A 21,997-nucleotide genomic window follows, 5' to 3' on the forward strand; every position below is an offset into this window, starting at 1 on the left:
TCCTTCTCCACTTTCACTCCAGCAAAGTTCTGATCCGAAAATCCCCGGCATTGGTTTCTCAGCCAGAATTTATGTGAGACTCTTCAGAGCCCATGGTTTTCTGACTGTCTCACTGAGGCACTTCTGGTCTCTCTGGACTCGCCAGTCTTAAAGAATGCAAATGAACAGCTGCCTGCAAGGAATATAATTCCTTCCATCCCTCACCATGCAGAGTTGCCAAACTGGGAAAAACTTATATGTTCATAGTAACCAATTTGGCTTCTTTCAAGCGGTCTAATATAAAAAATAAGCTTCATTTCTTTATTAGTTGCTCCTTCTTGTTCAGGTCAGGTCTCAGAATAATGATATAGCATTTTGGGGAAAAGATGCAGACCAGTAATCCAGCTGCTGAAGCCAAAATGGAAAAGATCTCTACCGCCACCATATATTTTCCCTTAGTGCTCAGGTAAGTTGGAACAAATGACACCCAAACACTACAAAAGACCAACATGCTGAAGGTGATAAATTTGGCTTCATTGAAGCTGTCAGGCAAATTCCTAGCTAGGAAGGCCACAGTGAAGCTGATAGCTGTCAAGAACCCCATAAAGCCAAAGACAGTATAAAACATAGTGGTTGAACCTTCATTACATTGCAGGACAATTTCTTCAACCATGGAGTGCATGTCAGAATCAGAGAAAGGGGGGAAAGTTGCCAACCACACTAGACAAATAGTAAATTGTACCAGGGAGCAAGGTAGGACAATAGAAAGAGCCAACCTTTTCCCTACCCATTTCCTCATTTTGGAACCAGGCTTGGTAGCCATGAAAGCAAGAACCACTATGGTTGTTTTCCCTAATATACAAGAAAGAGCTACAGAGAAGATGAGGCCAAAAGCTGTTTGTCGCAAGAGACATTTGACTTGGTCTGGTTGCCCAATGAAGAGAAAAGTGCAAATAAAGGAGAGCAGGAGAGCAATGAGAAGGCTATAAGTGAGGTTCCTGTTGTTGGCTTTAACAATTGGAGTGTCCTGGTGTTTAATGAAGATCCCCAGTACTAAAATTGAGGTGAAAGACAAGAAGACGGCTGTGACCATCAAAGAAATCCCCAAAGGCTCTTGATAAGTCAAATAAGTTATAGTTTTTTGAAGACAACTGTCCTGATCTTTGTTTGGATAACAATCTTCTGGACATGGAAAACAATCATCTAAGTCTGTGGAAAAAGAAACAAAAAAGAAAACCATTCATAAAAAACCTAGAATCAATCATCAATAAAACAATATATCCACTAAGGTTCTGTGACTTACATTAGTTTTCTGATTACTTTTTGTTAAAATAATTCATAATACAATTTAGAGTGTGTTACCTGGGAGTGTCAGGAACATTTTGAACTTGGCTGTTTGATATGAAGAGAAACCATATTTACCCATCATTCAAAAATGGAAATGTAAACCTAAGAATGAAACCAGGGCAAAGCACACGCTCTCAACCTTCCAAGTGGCCTCAACAACTGTCTAAAACATGGGTGTCAAACACATGACATCATGTTGCCATCACATGACAGTTTGTAATGTTTCTTCCCTTTATGGAGCTGGTGTGGGTTTTGTCTGCACATGACACATCTGGCCCGATAGCTGCCCATTTGATTCCCTGGTCTAAAAGAATACAAATGAACAGCTCTCTGCAAGGAATATAAATCCTTCTATCCCTCACCATCCAGGCAAAGCTGAAGAAGCTTTTTGGATGACAAGTGAATTGTCTTAAAAAACAACAACTAGAAAGCCCAGTTGTCTCTTGAAAAAACATCCATGACCTGTATGACTGAGAATATCTATAGATATGCTCTGAAACATACAAAACCCAGGTAAGCATGATTTTAAGCAAGACAAACTATCTAGCAGAAAACTTTGCCCTAATCATGGAACTACCTGGGGGGGAAAATACTCCCATCAAAGCGGTAGCACAATTTACTGCATAAAGACAGGAAGAAACCACAACAGTCATCTGTGCTGTGAAACATTTGCTAGCCAAATAACCAAGCTCAAATAACATGAACAACTCAGCAATTCAAACCCAATGCTCCTATATTCTATTCTGTTGTGCCATAGTTGGGCAGATACATATCTGCAGTCTGCACTCTGATTTTTACAGCATTCTCTGGCCTTATTGAAGGGCCAAGTGGAAGCCCCTTTACATGGGGCTTCCATTGAAGACCGTTTGAAATGAGTAACTTTTCCCCAATGCAGCAACACATACAATTTTGGTGCCCAGTGGTTCACTTGAGTAGCACGAGTGTAATAAGGGATTTGTGAAACCATCTCTCTCTCTTACAGTATCTTTCAGTAAGTCAGCAAGAACATGCTCTAAGTCTCCTGCATTAAATGCTGTTGACAGGTGGGAGTTAGAAGTATACTTTCCCATACTCTTAAATTCCCTTTTTTTCTTTTTTTTTTCTACATGTATTGTATCTTTTCTTCTGAATCTTTTCTGTCATTCTTCTAAAAAATATTTTGAGTAACCCTCCTTAGGATTTCTCTTTTTCGCTTCCCATTGTTTCTCTCTTTGTTTTTGAATGTTCCTTTTTTGGATACCATTTCCCTTTTTTCCTCTCTGCCTTTTATGTGTCTCTGAAAATCTCAACAAGGTTATATAACTAGTTTTTATTTTCAGCTTTTTTCTCTACAATATTTGCTTTTTGCATCTCATTCCTCTTTGTCAGTTCCTCTCCTATTTCCTGTTCTATTTCTTTCAATGTTTTTTGGGGGGGATCTGTAAGTCTCATGTGTTAAATGTTGTTGACTGATGGGTGTTAGAAGTATACTTTCTCAGTAGATGCCCAGGCTTTTCAAATATCATCCCATCTGAATTTTCAGACAGTCCTATCTTTCTATCCCTGTGTTAGGCTGGAAAGACTGGTCTCCTGGTCAAAAGGTTGGCTTAGGATGGGGCAAGAATGACACAATTGGCTCTTTCATGTGAGGCTGGTGGCAGGGTATTTTTATTTTTGTAATTTTGCATTTTTGTATTGATTATAGTGAGCCACCTAGGTTCATTACATGAGATAGACAGCCATTTCAGATCAATAAGCAATGAATACATTATGATGAAGTAGGAAGTAAAATGAGATGAAAAGATCACCTCTGCAGTAAATCCATTCACCATTACCAGTTACCTTTACTTCCAAAAAAGAAGGTAAAAAGGAAAGATTTAAGATGCTCTACCTAGAAACTTTGATTTTTCTAAAAAATAGAAAGAGAGCATATTCAAGGAAATATTTTGAAAAGGGACAATTCAAATCTGGAAAATCTGTTGAACCTTCTAGTTGGAGTAAACTGATTCGGGTTATCATCAAATATCTTGTTATACAATTTACAGTTTGCAGTAAAAGTAATCACCATTACCTTTACTTCCAAAAAAGAAGGTACAAAGGAAGCATTTCAGATATTCTAATGACAAACATTGGTTTGCAAGAAAATATTTAGAATATATTCACGGAAACCTAAAAAGTGACAAATTTGAATTTGCTACCTAGTGTGAACTGATTAGTATTGCTCAACCTAGAAACTTTGATTTCCTAAAAAATAAACAGAGAGCATTTTCAAGGAAATATTTAAAAAGGGACAATTCAAATCTGGAAAATCTGTTGAACTTTCTGATTAGTGTTATTATCAAATACCTTGCTGAGCTATGAAAATTCAGTTCAAATATTTCATTGTTGAATAATTCTATATGATGTGAAGCTCAAGATTTTCAGTCCCGATAATTTTTATTAAAAACTCAACTCCCATTTTTTATTTTATTAAGTCATTGATATATACAATGTATTCCTTTGCTTACCCGTTTGATCAGCTATCTTCCCTTCTGGACAGCATCTACAGTCATAGCAGCAAGATAATTTCCCTTCCACTTTTATCTTGCTATGGCCAAGAGGACATTTCTTGTTACAGATGGAAAGAGGCAACGTCTATTCATAAATAAAATCAGAATTCTTTCACATGAAACATTTATGCTTTCGGGTTGTTCTTTTCATTGCTTAGACATATCGAACTTTTTCATATTGAATCCAGACTTTGCTATTCCATTCCCAGGTTGGTTTTTGGCTTAAACCCCCCACTCCCTCAACTGTTCTTTATTTCACACCAATTTACTAATCAACCCCGAAATAATATTCTATTTTCTCTTCTGAGAAAATCAGAACTGGAATCAGGTGTGGAGAACATTTAACTTGAGAGCCCTTCAAATATGCTTTCCTTGAGATTCCATGTTTTGAGCTGGTGTCCCACATCTGCTATAGTTCTTTCAAAATTTGCTTGATTTTTCCATTGACATTTTCAAAATTCAGCTATTTTCTCTCTGCCTGCTTATAATAGAATGCTGTTATTTTGGGAGGCCTTTATTTGTTTGAAATCTGGAGCTGATAGAAAACAAATGGAATTTGATATTTTCTTTAAGGATTGACAGATAATACTGATCATTTACTCACACACACTTCCAAAATGTCTTTATTTCAAGACACTTCCATTAAAGATGGTTTTTTTGTCCAAAGACTCAAAAATTTGAGAACTAGGTATGATTGTCTGAAAATATTAAATGAAACAGGGATGTGATGCTCTTCTAAATCAAGTGTAGAACACTGTCATACAAATGTAGAAAGAAGGAATTTTTGTGTCACATGATTAATTTGTTTTTTTTTAAATGGATTTTGATGGTGTGCAATTATTTTCAATGATACTACACTTTGAAGAGATGGAGATACAGATAAACACATTGACTCTCCAGCTGAAATTATTTTTCAATCATATTTTCAATACTTTCAATTTTGCTATATATTCAATATATTTGAATATATTGAGCTGCGGTGGTGCAGTGGTTGGAATGCAGTACAGAGGCTGCTTCTGCTGACTGCCAGCTGCCTACAATCTGGCAGTTTGAATCACACCAGGCTCAAGGTTGACTCAGCCTTCAATCATTCCAAAGTCAGTAAAATGAGAACCGAGATTGTTGGGGGCAATAGGATGACTCTGTAAACTGAGGACTGTAAAGCACTGTGAAATGGTGTATAAGTCTAAGTGCTGTCGCTATATTTGATATCTGAAGCTGCTAAAAATTTAATCCAAGTGTTATTGTTGCATTTACATCATTTATTGATATGGGGCAGTGACTGAAATGATTTCCTAAAAAGTATATAATGAGACATACCTGGTTAAATATGAGGGGCCAAGCAATATCCTTCACAGAAATTGTGAGAAATTTGTCTTGAGACACCCTGGGGTCAATTTTTCCAACCTGGACTTTCTGAAAGGACTTGTTTGGGAATGTGACCCAATTTAGAATATCAAATCCAGTTACTAATTCCCCATTGGGACCAAATGAAATCTCTTCCCCAACATTGTTGTTAAAGGAAACTTTCTGCAAAAAATGGTGAAGCTAATAGAAGAAGAAGAAGAAGGAGAAGAAGAAGAAGGAGAAGAAGAAGAAGAAGAAGAAGAAGAAGAAGAAGAAGAAGAAGAAGAAGAAGAAGAAGAAGAAGAAGAAGAAAAAAAGAAAAAGAAAAACAAGAAAGTTAACAGGTTTTCTTAAAGGGTATGAAAAAAACTCAGTTTCTTCATTTCAATTTGTCCTATGTTAATGCAAAGTAAGGTGTTAAATTTTTGCTTCACTGAATGGGAATATATTTCTATAACATGCATTTTCTATTCTATTGCCTAACTTTTTTTTTAACTTGAAATTTTTTTTCAGAGGAAAACACCACCACAAAATCCAAAAGCTCACTTTGCTCTAATGAATTGAGCAATCCAAGAATTTTGACTTTACATTACTTCCCTCGCATCCTGGAAATAAATTGTTTCAACTCATACCCTCAAAATGACGCTATAGAGCACTGCACACCAATACAACTAGATACAAGAACAGTTTTTTCCTGAACCCATCACACGTCTAAACAAATAATTCCCTCACCATGGTCTTGCATCCTGGACATAAATTGTTTCCTACTCCTACTCTCAAAACGACGCTATACAGCACTGCACACTAAGACAACTAGACCTAAGAACAGTTTTTTTTCTGAATGCCATCACTGCTAAATAAATAATTCCCTCACCACTGTCAAAATATTCACTAAGGCTGCATTACTATTACTATTAGCCTTCTCATCATTCCTATCATCCATCTCCTCCCACTTATGACTGCAGGACTGTAACTTTGTTGCTTTGTTGATTTATACTGATATTGATTGTTTTCTGATTGCTTATGACTGTCATTACATGTTGCACCTTATGATTCTTGATGAATGTATCTTGTGTTTTTATGTACACTGAGACCAGATGCACCAAAGACAAATTACTTGTGTGTCCAATCACGCTTGGCCAATAAAGAATTCTATTGCATTGCATTGCATTGCATTGTATTGTATTGTATTGTATTCCATTCCATTCCATTCCATTCCATGCAGAAAGTATAATGTTTTCCACAAAATCCACAAGAAAAAATATATAAGTAATGTTGGCCTTTCTTCTAACTTAAAAAAAATATTAAAAGGATGACTTTAAACAAATTTACATTGAAAATCCATTTGAATTAACACGACAGGTAGTCCTTGACTTAAAACAGTTCATTTATTGACCATTTGAAGTTACAAGGGCACTGAAAAAGGGACTTATGACCATTTTCAACACTTATGACCATTGCAGCATCCCCATGGTCATGTGATTTACATTTGGATGGTTGGCAACTGGTTCTTATTTACGACAATTGCAATATCCCATGGTCATGTTCTTATGAAGGTTTTCAGGTCTGGCTTGGTAAAATAAAAGACAGAGCTATCTGTGATGATAAGCCAGTGTGATTATTCAGCCTTGTAGTAGGAACCCAGAGCATAGTGCAAGGCAGATATTAATATACTTTTTTTAACTCTCATTTCATTACATAGGATGCAGCCGGCATCCTACAGATAAGATATAGAAAATACAGAAAGCATTAAAATAGTCAAACATGCCTTCTGTGGTTTTTGCTTGCATGCCTAATCAACAGGCGACAATTTCCTGTAAATTTTCCATGGCCTCAAAGGCCTGCTGAGGTCTAAATGTAAGTTCTGCCTTCTCATCATATGTCTCTCTTGGCCATTCCTGGCTGACAATATGGCCCTCTTTTGAGACTTTCTGACAAGCAAAGTCAACGGAGCATCTAGATTCATTTAACTACTGTAGCTTCTCCAATGCATTACTAATTTAACAACAATGGAATTCTGAGGATCCTGTGATGGGACAAGGTGCCAGGCACAGAAGTCCTCTCCAGAGAATGCCTGCCATCAGTTCACAACCTGCAGACACACTGGGCAGGCTATGTTGCAAGGATGCCAAACCATTGCATCCCCAACCAGCTCCTCTATGGTGAGCTGTCTCAAAGAAAGTGATTACATGGGGGAGAAAAGAAGTGATACAAAGACATATGGAAAGCCTCATTCAAGTCCCTGGATATCGACACCACCTCATGGGAAACCCTCGCAAAAGATCAAGCGACATGGTACAGGTTGATCCATCAAGGCTTACAGACATCTGAGGACAGAAGAACAACCAAAGCACAAGAGAAGTGAGCACTCCACAAATCCAGAGCTGCAAAGGCTGCAACAATAGTGCCCTCCCATGTCTGTGTGACATGTGGCAGAACGTTTCATGCCCATATAGGCCTTTCCTATGGTCACATTGTGGACAGCCACAGACTGTTAGATGCCACGGTCGTCTTCCAACATGATGGATGACATCATCAATTTGATGATGTTAAATTGACAACATGAATTTATTAGCTGCAGAGATTCACTTAGCAAATATGGCATCATAACATGGGACAAAAATCACTGGACAAATTTCTCATTTAGCCACATATGTTCTGGGGTCACTTGTTTTCGTAAGTAGAAGACTGCCTGTATTTACATTTCAACATGAATGGTTCACATTTGTTTTCCCCTTGTCTTATGTTGACAATTGAATGAGGCAAGAGTAGAGGTATTGAATCATCTTCAGGAATCCTTAACACTCTCATAGAGACCTAGAAAACTATAGCAGCTAAGAGTCAGTAGCTGCTATCATTCAGAAAAGCCCTTCTCAAGGAAATAACATGAGTCATCTAAGATTGCCTAGAAAAGTTTTTCTTTATGAGTTTTAGTCCTTCTAATATTTAATATTCCAATATTAAAACAGTAATCTGGATTAGTGGACAACATATGCACAGTGATAGAACCAATAGGATCCATCTTTTCTCATTGAAAATAAATGGGAAAATTAATAGGAGTTTTTGAAGGATACACACAAATCTTTTTTTGTTTCTCATAATTTGGCTTTGCTTAATGAAAACTTAAGGGACATAGTGGCTCAGTGGCTAAGATGCTGAGCTTGTTGATCAGAAAGATCAGAAATTTGGCGGTTTGAATCCCTAGCACCACATAATGGAGCGAGCTCCCATTACTTGTCCAAGCTTCTGCCAACCTAGCAATTTGAAAGTAGGTAAAATGCAAATAGAAAAAATAGGAACCACTTTGGTGGGAAGGTAGCAGTGTTCCATGTGCCTTTGGCATTCAGTCATGATGGCCACAAAACCAAGGAGGCATCTTCAGACAGAGCTGGCTCTTAAGCTTTGAAATGGAGATGAGCACTGTCCCTAGAGCCAGAAATGACTAGCACATATGTGCGAGGGAAACCTTTACTTTAAATAAAAGTTATATCTTAAATTTCACATTAGTCTATACATTTTAAAATTTGGAGAGAATTAATGTTCTCCATCACATTCACTTTCCACCCTACTGCATAACTATAGTATATTTCAAATGTAAATGGATCACCTTGCTCTGATTAATTGATTAATTCAGCGCTGCTTATATACCTGATGACTTTCCTGAATTTTGCATCAGGCAACGTTACCTGCCATGGTGATTGAAGTAAGATCTCCCATCTCCTCTCGTCAATTATTTGACCCTCTTTGAATTTGGTAGTGTGGGACCATTTGGCCCTGAGAGCATGTGCCACAGCATAGATTGCATTGTAAATGCTGTAACTATGTCCACTCACACTGGTCTCAAAGACAGAATTAGGAAGAGTCTCTAGCTTCTCTTCTCCAGTGCAGATCCTTTCAGCATTCCTTTCTGTAATATCACTGGAGAATGAGCAGTCAAATGCATCTTTCCAAAAATCCCTTATAAATCCATCTTCTCTTTCAAAGTTAGGGCTTCTATTCAACATAAAGTTTTGGAAACCTGGTAACTCTTTTGAATGAATTGCAAAGGAAAGAGCACCATGGAGAAAATCAATGGGCAAATGTCTTTGCATTAGAATTGAGGTAAAATCTGTCTGAGCTGCCATGACCCAAACTTTGGCCTTTCTCTCCTTTGGAATATCATCAGCATCTAAAATATAGATCATTATTCTCAAAATCACAATGGTTGTAATTTCAGCATTCAAGATCACTGCAATGACTGTACTCCCCACGATAACTTTATATAATTTATCTGCCTCTTCCATCATTTCAGCAACTAAATTACCATACACCATTGGTGGGATACACTCTATAAAATCAAAGCAGATTCCTTTCTCTGAGTACATGGAAAGACTTTTTTGAATGAACCTCTCTCTGTCTTCCTCATACAGAGAAATCAACCCAACCCAGGTCCATCCAAAATGCATTAATAAGTGTAGTATTCCTTTAAGCTGGTGGACCTCATCTGGGAACATCCATTTGACAAAATGTGCTGCTGTTTCCTTATCCATCAGTGGAGCTGATCCATATGTGATCTAAATGGTGGGGAAGAGAATACAGACAAATAATTAGTTGAGCAACTTGGCATAAGGAAGTTTCACAGTGCATTTAAGACCAGTTGTGGTGGTGATTTCCATTGCAGATCATGAACTGGTTGTCTTAAGGTTTTAGAAGACGTATCATCAGAACTGAACATCTGAGAGTAATGAACAACTGTGGCACTTTCCATCTTGTTCCTGTTTTGATCTCACCTGAGGAAACTTGTAGTTAGAAAGAGCGGTTGCCATGTTGACACAGGTCTTAGTACGGGGTCCCCCGATGACAGCTAGTGTATTGGTCTGGTCATTACATTTGTAGTTGGGAATAAATTTATCTTTTGTAGATAGAAATTCCATTGCTAATTGATAAGTTGTAATGTCAACAAAATAATCGGTAGCGATGTGGAAACCCAGGGTAATATTGTGTAAAATCCTAGAATTTTTATTGATCTCTTTTACAGCAAATGCCAAAGCCAAATTATGTTGGTAATTATGAGTGAGGAACCTTTAGTCAAAGTCAAAGATATGAACTATGTTAATATCATGTTTGCTTCTGAATTAAACAGTTGATATTTTTAATTATTACACATATTTATAAATACAGAAAATGTGGTTCTTATTATTTATTCTGGATATCTGGCATATGATCTCTAGCAATAATAGCCCTAGGTTGTATGGCTTTGGAGGCAATGATGTGGGAAAGGAATAGGCTAATATTGAACTGAGAAATAGTTTTTTCTCTTTTTAAAACTATTCATCTAAAAAAACTGTCAAATTCATTTGACAGATATGAGATATATATTAACTATACAGTACACAGTAATGTTCCAATTTAATGGCAGGAGGGATATAAACAGTTCTACTCTTATGACCTTCTTACAAGTAATTTGTCATTTGGGCATTGTATTCTGTAAAAAATAATAACCCATTGCCCACCTGTCTTCTTCATTCCATGGTGGCATTCAAGGAAAGAAAATGTACTAAGCATTAGGACCTGTAGATTATTTTCAGAACAGTCTTAAAACTTTGATTACTCATTCTTTTCTCCTAATAAAACGAAGGACCGTGAATGTTCTTTGTGGAAAATAACCCTTGTAATAGTAAAATTAAAAGCAACAAAACTTCCCTTGTTTGGGATTTCAGAATTTGGGCAGCTTAAATCTCTGAAGTGTGGAAGGGAGGGAGGGAGAGAGGGAACATTATAGTGGTGATGTGTATGTGAATGAGAATTTGTGGAAATGAAGTCATCTGGAGAAGAATTACAACATTGCTAAGACCGATGCAGTATGGTAATCATTTTATGGAAGGAAGGAAGGGAGACAGCGAGGAAGGAAGGAAGGAAGGAAGGAAGGAAGGAAGGAAGGAAGGAAGGAAGGAAGGAAGGAAGGAAGATAACATTAAGAAAATGTAGAAAGCACTAGGACATGTAGATTATTTTTAGAATAGTCTTACAGCTTTGATTAGTCATACCTTTCTCCTAATTAAAAAAAGACTGCCAATGTTCTTAGCAATATATGGGAAATAACCTTTGTAATAAACAGTAATATTAAAAGCAATAATATCTTCCTCATTTGAGACTTCAGAACTTGGGGAGCTTAAGTCTTTGAGGTGTAGAAGGAAGGGAGTGAGGGAGTGAGGAAGGATGGATGGAAGGAAGGAAGAGAACATTGTAGTGGTGATGTGTATGTATGTAAGGATACTTACAGATACTGATCAAGGACATTGTGTGAAGGAACACTTTGAAAAGTGATCTCATTTGAAACAAATAACACCTGATAAATGATAGCAGCAATGATTAAATCCCCTGATTGATAATACTTATGAACAATTGGAAGAGGATCTTTGAGGTTGCAGATGGGGACTGAAGAAATGCACATTGTGTCAGAAAAATAAAATAAAACCAGTGTTCTGAACAGAAGCAACATAATATATAATATTGTCATTGTACAAATCAAAGTGTAACTTCAATGTTACCATTCCACTGCTGAGCTGCAACATAATTAATCAGCTTCCCATGAATATTTTACAAAGTGAAGTATCACAGATTAAATGTGCATCTTTCTCATTCTTTCTACTTCTTATTCGCTTCTTTCTGAGCTGGTATTAATGCAATGCAATGTTTTGCAATGCAATGGAGCTCATAGTTTTCTCATGTTTATTGGGATTCCCTTGGTACCTGGAGAAAAAAACAACACTTTTAAATTTGATAATTACCTGTGGGATAATAGATCACGTGAGGAACTACCTTCTTTGCATGTTTGTAAAAAGTCAAAAGGAAATGTGTTGATTTTATCTTAGCCCTACTACTGTGAGCTTTTAAAACATTTTGTTCTAAATGTGTTTTCATGTTGGGACCTGAGCTACAAACATATGTGAAGTCCTTAAGGGTCTCTGGGCTTGTTTTTTTACTTGCAGATGTTTCATTACCCATACTAAGTAGCATGGTCAGTGCAGCACTGTATGCAAGAAAACAGCCAAGTTCAAAAAATGCCATGAAACCCATCATTTCAGCCCTGAGCTACAAATATTCTCTTTTATACTCCTTATACTATGTATTTTTGGTGGGTGAGGGTGTGTTTGGGGATTGTTATGTGTGTTGGTATTTGGTATTTATTCGATTTGTAGACCGCCCTATTCCCCGAAGGGACTCAGGTCGGCTGAACAAAAACCAAGGGAAGGGGAACAAATACAAAAAAGTAAGACAAACGGCACAGTGATACAACAATTTAAAAAACACAGCAAGCACAACAAGTTCAAGTAGGGGGGGGGACTCAACCCCAGGCTTGCTGGGACAGCCAGGTCTTTACGGCTGTCTGGAAGGCCTGAAGGGTGGCGAGGGTCCAAATCTCCACAGGGAGCTAGTTCCAAAGGACCGGAGCAGCCACAGAGAAGGCTCTCCTCCGGGTGGCCGACAGCTGGCACTGGCCGGCAGATGGAATTCGGAGGAGGCCTAATCTGTGGGATCTAATGGGTCTATGGGAGGCAATTGGCAGGAGGCGGTCTCTCAAGTACCCAGGTCCAATACCATGTAGGGCTTTATAAGTGATGACTAGCACTTTGAAGCGTATCCAGAGACCAATAGGCAGCCAGTGCAGCTCGCAGAGGATAGATGTAACGTGGGTGTACCTAGGCGCACCCACAATCGCTCACACGGCTGCATTCTGGACCAGCTGAAGTCTCCGAACACTCTTCAAGGGCTGCCCCATGTAGAGCGCAGTGCAGTAGTCCAGTCTTGGGCCTGGTCTCTGGGTGTTATGTGAATTTTATTGTATGTGTAAACCAGTGGTAGGTTGCAGGCAGTACGCCCCGGTACGGACGTACCGGATCCTGCCCAAAGCACCAGATACCATTGTGTTCTGGTGCTCCAGAGGGCCTGCCAGTCCACGCTCCTTACCAGTGATTTATGCTGCTGGCGCTTCCACGCATGCACATGGTGCATACGGCACCTGCGTGACCCTCCACAGAACAGCTGGAGCATCACGGAGGCTTGTGGAAGTGTCATTTGATGCTAGAACGCATGCGCACGCCACACATGAGCATGTGGGTAACTCCGGGGCTGTTCCAATCCGGAACCCACCACTGGTGTAAACTGTATATATACATACAATGACAATAAAATAAAGTAAAGTATAAGCAAGTCCTCGATTTTGTTCATTTAAGGATAGTTTAAAAAGAAGATAAATTCATTTACTGCAGTCATTTTGTCAATTACTTTTCAAGACAGTATCTGTTATGAAAAGTGAGGATGATACTAGAGGTCAAGGAGAGTTTGATAGCGGGAAATAACGTTGAACTTGTGATATGAATCAAATTAAGATGTAGTTATTTATATACTTTTCTTATTTATTAATTTATTATAATAGATACCACTGGTTACTGGGATGTGCAGGCTTGATGACAAAGGTAAGTCTTGAGGGATTTTGAGAAAATAAGGAGGTTTGAGGATAATCTCACTTCAATGGAAGGAAACACCTTTTTTTGCCATTTAACAGATTAACAGAGTAGGAAGGGACCTTGTAGGTCATCTAGTCCGATCCCCCACCCAAGCAGGAGACCCTACACCATTTCTGATGAATGGCAATCCATTCTCTTCTTGAAAGTCTCAAGTGATGAAGCCCCCACAATTTCCAAAGGCAAGCTGTTCCATTGGTCGATTGTTCTAATTGTCAGAAAGTTTCTCCTTATTCAATATATTGATATATTGAATCTCTCCTTGATCAGTTTCCATCCATGATTTCTTATCTGGCCTTCTGGAATAGCTTAACCCCCCCCCCCTCTGTGTCAGTACCTCAAATATTGGAACACTGCTATCATGTCTCCCCTGGTCCTTCTCTTCACTAAACTATCCATGCCCATTTCCTGTTCTTCATATGTTTTAGTCTCCAGTCCCCTAATCATCCTGGTTGCTCTCCTCTTCACTTTTCCTAGAGTCTCAACATCTTTTTTTTATAGTGTGGTTACCAAAACTGGATGCAGTACTAGGTGCGGTCTTACTAAAGCTTTATAGACTGTTATTACTACCTCACTTGATCTTGATTGAATCCCTCTATTAATGCAACTTATCATTGCACTAGCTTTTTTGGATGCCGCTGTACACTGCTGGCTCATATTTAGCTGGTTGTCCACTAAGACTGCAAGATCCCTCTCACAGTCACTGCTATCAAGCCTGGTTTCACCCAGTTTATATGTGTACTTGTGGTTTTTCTTGCGTAAGTGCAGGACTTTACTTTTCTCTACATTGAATTTCATTTTGTTAGATGGGGCCCAGTGTTCAAGTCTGTCTATCTGATAGGGGTTAGCTATTCCTGCTAACTTATTATCATCTGCAAATTAGTAAGTTCCCCTTCTATTCCCTCATCTAAGTCATTTATAAAGATATTGAAGAGTACTGGGCCTTTAAAAAGAATCTTGGGGTACCGTACTGCTTACTTCTGTCCATGTAGACTTAACCCATTAAGTACTACTCTTTGAATACAGTTTATCAGCCAGTTGGGAATCCATCTGGTGGTGAAGCTATCTATCCCACTTTTTTCTATCTTACAAAGAAGTAGATTACGGTAAGGTGACCAGACGTCCCGGATTTGGCGGGACAGACCCGATTTTTCATCATTTTTCCCACGTCCCGCCCGCTTCTCAAAAAGCCCCGCTTTATTTCGGCGCTCGCTGGCTCTCCCGCCCATCATCAGCTGCCGCTAGCTCGCTCATTCCTTTCCCCCATCTATTCTATTCTGCACTAAAAATCTAAGCCAGCCCAGCCTGCCGCTCACTGATTGGCCTGGACTCCAGCCAATCAGTGAGCTGGCTGGGATGGAAAACTTTAAGCACGCGGCATCCTAGCCAGCTCACTGATTGGCTGGAGTCCGCTTAAGCATGCTGCGCGAGTCTCCGTTTCATTTCGCCTTCGCTGTTTGCTGCTTCACTGGTGAGTAACCGGTGGGAATCGGGAGGCTTTGCCGCTTAGAGTGGGTGGCGGCAGCTTTTAGCAAGGGAAGGCCTTCCCTAGGGAGTCTGGATTTCCCCCACCCCACCCCGCCTCCTCCACTAGCCTTTGTCCCTCCACAGGGCGGCTGGGGGGAGGAGACGGCCCTCCTCTCCTTCTCCCCTTTTGCGGAGTTGGGCGGGCGGGCTGTCTCCTCCCCCCAGCCACCCTACAAAGGCTAGTGGAGGAGGCAAGGTGAGGCGGGGCGGGGGGAAAGCCAGCCCGCGGCGGCTACTGCCAGCCTGCAGCCTCCCTACCCTGAGAGAGAAACCTGGGAGAAGATGCGGGTGGGGGGAATTCGCATGGGGCGGGCTGCAAGAGGGAGGGAGGGAGTCTGGGGCAGGTGGATGGCAGTGGGATCGCCGCCCGGGAGCCGCCAGAAGCCTTCCCCCCCCCTTTCCTTCCCTCGGCTGCGAAAAGGATGAGTGGGGGGCGGAGCCGTGGAGGGTCTGGACCGAGACGGGCCACGCTGAAGTGGGGAGATGGATAAGGCAGAGCTCCGAGCTGGGAGACACCCACCCCCAGGCCGGGGGGGGGCTGCAGGTGGGGGAAGGGTGGGGGGGTGGAGGAGCCACCGCAAGGGCACCGCATTTACCCCTGCACCGAGGCTGGAAACGGCAAAGGCGGCCAGGAAGGTCCGATCGGCCGAGACTATCACTCCGTGCTTCCTTCCCTAAAAATTTACATTTCTGTCAGAGGAAAGGTCACAGTGTTGTGTGGTAGGCGGAGCTCAGAGCACAACGGAGAGAAAATGAAAGCGGGCGACAGTACTGGCTCCCGCGAAGCGGAGCCTTTAGGGATTTAGGGAAGGGAGCCAGCCGTGGAAGGGAAGGGAGTGTGCGGGGCCGTGTGTGTGTGCACGCGCGCAGGCAAGCCGCCGGGGAATTGCATCTGCCTTTTCCAAGGGAATATGTTGCTGCTGCGGTGGTTGCTGGCCTCCCGTTGCCAAACGGCACCTGGAAGCCATGAGCGGTGGATGCAGCCCTTGGCGGCTTCTAGCAGGGAACCCCCTTTGGCTGCAGCTTCCTTTCCTCTCTCCACCCGCCGATGCTGTGGCTGCTTTTCGCTTCTCTGCTTCTTCCTGGGGATCGTGGAAGAATCTTGGTCTGGCATCATTGTGTATACCCATCCCAGCAGGCCGGTATTTTGTCCCTTCTGTCTCCCCGTTGCTCAGAAAAGCAACTCTGGGAAGGTCCTTTGCTAGCAGGCAGGTTCTAGGACGCCTGCCGCCACCAAAGGACCTTCCCACAGTTGCTTTTCTGAGCAACGGGGAGACAGAAGGGACGCAATCTCCTTTCATTCTCCCTCTGCCTCATTCACTCGTTCGGGCAGCAGAGAACGAAAGAAAATTGCATAGCCAAGGACAAAGGAGCCTGCAGCCTCCTTCATTCAAATGTTCAGGCAGCGGGGATTGGGGGGGGGGCTTTCTCACATGCCTTCTTTCTCTGAAGCCGCTGCAAACCTTGGGATTGTGTAGCAGCCAAAGATCGCCTGGTTAAAAAGGAGGAAGAGGAGGCTCCACTAGTCCGGAGCCCATCCGCGGTGGCAGGGATCCCCCACACACATACACACACACACAGGGAGGGAGGAGAGACAGACACACACAGAGAATGACAAGAGAGACAGAGAGAGGGAGGGGGGGAGATAGAGGTAAAGAGCCACACAGAGAGTGAGAGACAAACAGATAGAGAGAGAGAGGGAGAGGGAGGGAGTGTTTATGCACAGAAGGAAGATTTAAAACTTCGGAGTGAATCCGGGAAGAGGGAAGAGATGGAGGACTGGCTTTTCACTCTGATTTCTGAGCCCCCAGCTGTTAGTGACGGAGAAGGACGAAGGAAGAGATTGCATTTTTGTTAGGCTGAAAGAGCTGTGGCGTTTTAAAGAAGTCCCGTTCTTTTTATTTAAGCACGAAAGGAAAAATCTCCAAAAAGCCCGGGGAAATGTTCCTTGCAAAGCATCACGGTCTCAGAGAATGCAAATGAAGGTGCTTATCTCCCTGCCCGGCTCGGAGTCATGCTGAGTCCTATTCAGAGGGCGGAGGGACGCTGTGCTTTTTTTGTTTTGTTTATGTTCTCACAACCATGCAAAGGTGGGTTTTGTGCTACAAGGATCTTTCTTTCTTTCTTTCCCTGTCTGCGGTTCCGATTGCAGTTGCTTCGGTTTAAAGCACCGTTTCTCATTCCTTGCAAAACTGGGGCAGGGCTGCCTCTCCTTGCAGCAGGCTCGGTTGCAAAATGTTCGCCTGATTTGGTTTATAAGTTCGCAGCAAGGCAATCCAACAAATAGGAAAGTTTTAATAAGATTTTCTGACTTTATTTGGTCTCTGCTGCCACCCCCACCCCCAATCCCTCCCAAGGAGAGAGTGGGAAGGAGAGGAAGGAAGGAGGGAGGGGGAAGGAAAAGAAGAAGGGAGGGGGGAGAAGATTGAAGGAGAAAAGATGGAAGGAAAGAGAAAGAAGGAGGAAGGAGGAAGATGGAAGAAGAAAGGAAGAAAAAGAAGAAGGGAGGGAGAAAAGAGGGAAGGAGGTGGGAAGAAAAGGGGAAGAGAGGGAAAGAGCAGAAAGACAAGGAGGATGAAGTTGATAGGCAAGAGGAAGGAGGAAGGAAGGAAGAAAGAAAAAGGGAGGGAGAGAGGAAAGAAGAAAAGATGGAACTAGAAAGGAAAGAAGGGAGGAAGGAAAGAGGAAGACAGGGAAAGAGCAGAAAGACAGAAGGTGAAGGTAGATAGGCAGAAGGAAGGAAGAAATAGGAAGGAGGGAAGGTGAAAGGATGGAAGGAGGAAGGAACAGAAGCGAAGAGGAAGAGAGAAATGGAAAGAGCAGAAAGACAGAGAAGGTAGATAGGCAAAAGAAAGGAAGTTGAAAGAATGGAAGGAGGAAGGAAAAGGAGGAAGGGAGTGAGTGAGGAAAGAAGAGAGGATGGAAGGAGAAAGGAAGGAAGAGAAGAAAAGAGCAGAAGATGGATAAGGTGAAGGTAGATAAGCAAGAGGAATGAAGGAAGAAGTGAGGTGTCTCGAGGAGAGGGAAAACATTTAGTGACCAAAGTTACAATGGCATTGAAAAAGGTGACTGATTACCATTTTTCACACTTAACAACCATTTTCACACTTAGCGACCGTTGCAGCATCCTCATGGTCACACGATAAAAATTTTGATGTTTGGCAACAGATTCGTATTTATGTTGGTTTCAGTGTCCTGGGGTCATGTAATTGCCTTTTGACAAAGTCAAATGGGGAAACCAGATTCACTTATGTTAATAACTTATCAGCTGCATTTATTCACTTAAGAACTGTGGCAAAAAAGGTGGTATAGTGACCAAAGTTACAATGGCATTGAAAAAAGTGACTGATGACCATTTTCACACTTAGTGACCATTTTCACACTTAGTGACCGTTGCAGCATCCTCATGGTCACGCAATCAAAATTTGGATGTTTGGCAACAGTTACAATTTATATTTGTAAATTGTAGTTATGTTGAAATTAAAAAAAAAAACATTACAATACTATTTTTGCGTTGTATGAAAATTTTTCTTGCTCCGTATAACATTTTTAATCAACCCCCCCCCCCCCCCCGGTCAAAGGTGTCCCTCTTTACCAATCTGAAAATCTGGTCACCTTAGATTACGGTCCACTTTGTTGAATTCCTTCCTGATGTCTAAGTATATTATGTCCACAATATTTCTCTGGTCTACTAATTTAGTCACTATGTTGAAGAATAAAATAAGATTGATTTGGCATGATCTGTGCTGGCTGCTATTTATTAGTGCACATGTTTCTAGGTGTTTGTAAGTGTTATCAGATCTGGTTTTTTTATTATCTTTTCCAGCATCTTTCCAGGTATTGATGTTAGGTTGATTGGTCTGTATATTCCTGGATCTGGTTTTTTCCCCCTTTTTTGAAGATGGGAACCACATCAGCTTTTTTCCAGTTCTCTGTTAATTCCCCGGTGTTCCAGGATTTTTGAAAGATGTGGTACAGTGATTTGGAGATGACATCTGCCAACTCCTTTAAAACACTGGGATGTAATCCATCAGGTCCTGGTGATTTGTATTCATCAAGATCACACAGGTGTTCTCTTACCATTTTTTGCTTATTTTAACTTTTATTTCCAATCTGTTTTTTACAGTTATGTTTCTGATAGATTGGGCCATAGTTTCTTTTTGCATGAAGACTGATGCAAAAAGTGAGTTAAACGCACCTTTCTCTCTGTTGCTTGTTACTATCTTGCCATCTTCTCTCTTTAGTGGACCAACTGTTTCCTTGATTTTTTTTTTCTTGTTATGTTGGAAGACACATTTTTTATTATCTTTGACTTTTCTTGCAAGTTTTTGTTCATTCTAAGTCTTTGCTTTCCTGACTTTGTCTTCGCAGATTCTGGCTATCTGCTGATATCATGCCTTACTTATGTATCATGGTGGGCACCAGAGGTGGTATTCATCAGGTTCTGACCAGTTCTGGAGAAGCAGTAGTGAAAATTTTGAGTAGTTCGGAGAACTGGTAAATACCATCACTGACTAGACCTGCCCCATCTATTCTCTGCCTCTGGAGTCACAACAGATTGAGAGAGAGAATATGGATTTTGCAGTATCCTTCCCCTGGAGTGGGGTGGGAATAGAGATCTTATAGTATTCCTTCCCATGCCATGCCCACTAAGCCATAGCCACATAACAGGGAGTAAAAAAAATTGAACTCCACCACTGGTGTGCACCCTATCACAAAATATTTTCCAAGAAACTAAGGCTACAAGACCCTTAAAATATGGTTTTGACAATTGTCCTGGGGAATCACATGATGAAGGGTAGCTTACTAGATGTTTATTACATTTTTAATTGGAATTCATTCTCTGGTATATTTTTTAGTCTAATAATCTAATAATCTAATATAACAATAAGCTTCATTTCTTTATTAGTTGCTCCTTCCTGTTCAGTCAGGTCTCAGAATAATGATATAGCATTTGGGGGAAAAGATGCAGACCAGTAATCCAGCTGCTGAAGCTCTGGCATTTGCTGTAAAGGAGATCAATGAACAATCTGAAATTTTACCTTATCCACATCACTACCAACTATGTTGAGGAATATACAACTAATCTTTTAGCAATGGAATTTGTATCTACAAAATATAAATTTATCCCCAACTACAAATGTAATAACCAGACGAATACGATAGCTCCCATTGTGTGAAAACCTCTCTCAACATTGCAACAACTCTGTGCAACTACAAATATCCCCAGGTGAGAAGAAATATTATTATTTTTATTTATTTATTTATTTTGTAAAGCATGTATAAGATAACAAATATAAGTATAAATGTGATTATGAATACAGGAAAGGGATAAAAATAAGTGGCGACAGTAGGACAGGGATGGTAGGCGCTTTGGTGCGCTTATGCACGCCCCTTACAGACCTCTTAGGATTGGGGTGAGGTCAACAGTAGACAGTCTAAATCATTGACCACTCTATTGCTGAAGTTGTATTTTCTGCAATCGAGTTTGGAGCAGTTTTCCTTAAATTTGTATTTATTGTGTGGTCATGTATTGTTGTTTTTGAAGCTGAAGTAGTCATTGACAGGTAGGACATTGTAACAGATAATTTTGTGTACAATTTTGGGCCAGACCAAAGGTGATGTAGTTCTAAGTTGAACACCATTTCATTTTGATTTCCAGGATGACATCCTTCCAGATCAGGGGGCGACAATCTGCAACTCTGGAGCTGCATAATGCTCTTTCATACCTCTGCTGTGGCTCCCTGTTGCCGGTCGGATCCATAATTGATAGGGATTTTGATTAGGATGGGTAGAGGAAAAAGGATGCCGCGGTAGAAGGAGATTCTATGGTGGGGGAACTGGAATTCTAGTCGGCTCCAGAATTGAACATGGGACTTCAGTTAGGACCTTTGTGGCTCTTTGAGTGTTTAAGGTTGCTGAGGCATGTTCTAGATCTTGAATAATGTCTGTTAATAGAAAAAGAGTACTAGTTAAAATGCTATCATTTTGGCAAACCTTTAATATGCCAATAATTCAAATTTATACTCCAATCTATCAGTTATTGTTGCCAAAGAAGGGACAAATCAGTTATTCAAAGCAATGATTCACATACATTTTCAATACTACAATAGTGACTTGGGTCATTTTGTTTAATAACAAAGCAATTAATAAGGATAATATTTTTGAACCATGTGTTTGATTGGATTCTCTTTATTTTTAGGATTTGTGAAGAGGTCATGTTGTACATCATATTTATTCAAAAATATTGAAAAGTTAAATGTGTTCATAAAATTTTAAGTACCACTGTATCTTTTAGAGAGTCAAGAATTATAGCAAGCTACAGGTTCAACCCACATTGCTGAACTTCATTTTCTATTGACTCTACTTGCTATGCTTTCAGAATAATGTCCTTCTAGAACTTACGTACAACTGTGTGAAAAAGTCCTGCACGCTTTCAGTTTTAAGCTGTATTTACATGTTTAATCAACTTTTCACTCATAGAAACCACACAAAATTAGTACTTTGATGAAAATTTCTTTAGTCGAATTGAGATGCATAATTCGTATTAATATAACCAGTCTTTTTAAGGTTTTGAGTGAGTTTATCTGCTAAAACAAACAAAACTTGAATTTTTGAGAATTTCAAGATGGAAAGTAGCCAATAAGTAGCGAGCTTTGGCTGACCAATCAAATTGTACAGAGGTTAAATCTATGAATCAATCAATGATGTCATACTCTCTGACTATAAATAGTCATGAAAAGCATCGAGAAATTTAATTTA

At 40.4% G+C, this 21,997-nt stretch overlaps 1 protein-coding gene across 1 annotated transcript; it reads right to left on the reverse strand.

The window, feature by feature from the left end:
- Positions 1–292: 292 nt before the first annotated feature.
- On the reverse strand, positions 293–11,634 carry LOC116521782 (vomeronasal type-2 receptor 26-like). Its single transcript, XM_032236438.1, has 4 exons — positions 11,462–11,634; positions 9,971–10,262; positions 3,813–3,939; positions 293–1,188 (listed from the first exon to the last, which is right to left on the reverse strand). Exons 1-4 carry the CDS (start codon positions 11,632–11,634, stop codon positions 293–295), a joined length of 1,488 nt encoding a protein of 495 aa, XP_032092329.1.
- Between the last annotated feature and the right edge of the window lie 10,363 nt (positions 11,635–21,997).

Source organism: Thamnophis elegans, chromosome Z (genome assembly GCF_009769535.1).
Source record: "Thamnophis elegans isolate rThaEle1 chromosome Z, rThaEle1.pri, whole genome shotgun sequence".
In the NCBI taxonomy this organism is placed as follows: Eukaryota; Metazoa; Chordata; class Lepidosauria; order Squamata; family Colubridae; genus Thamnophis; species Thamnophis elegans.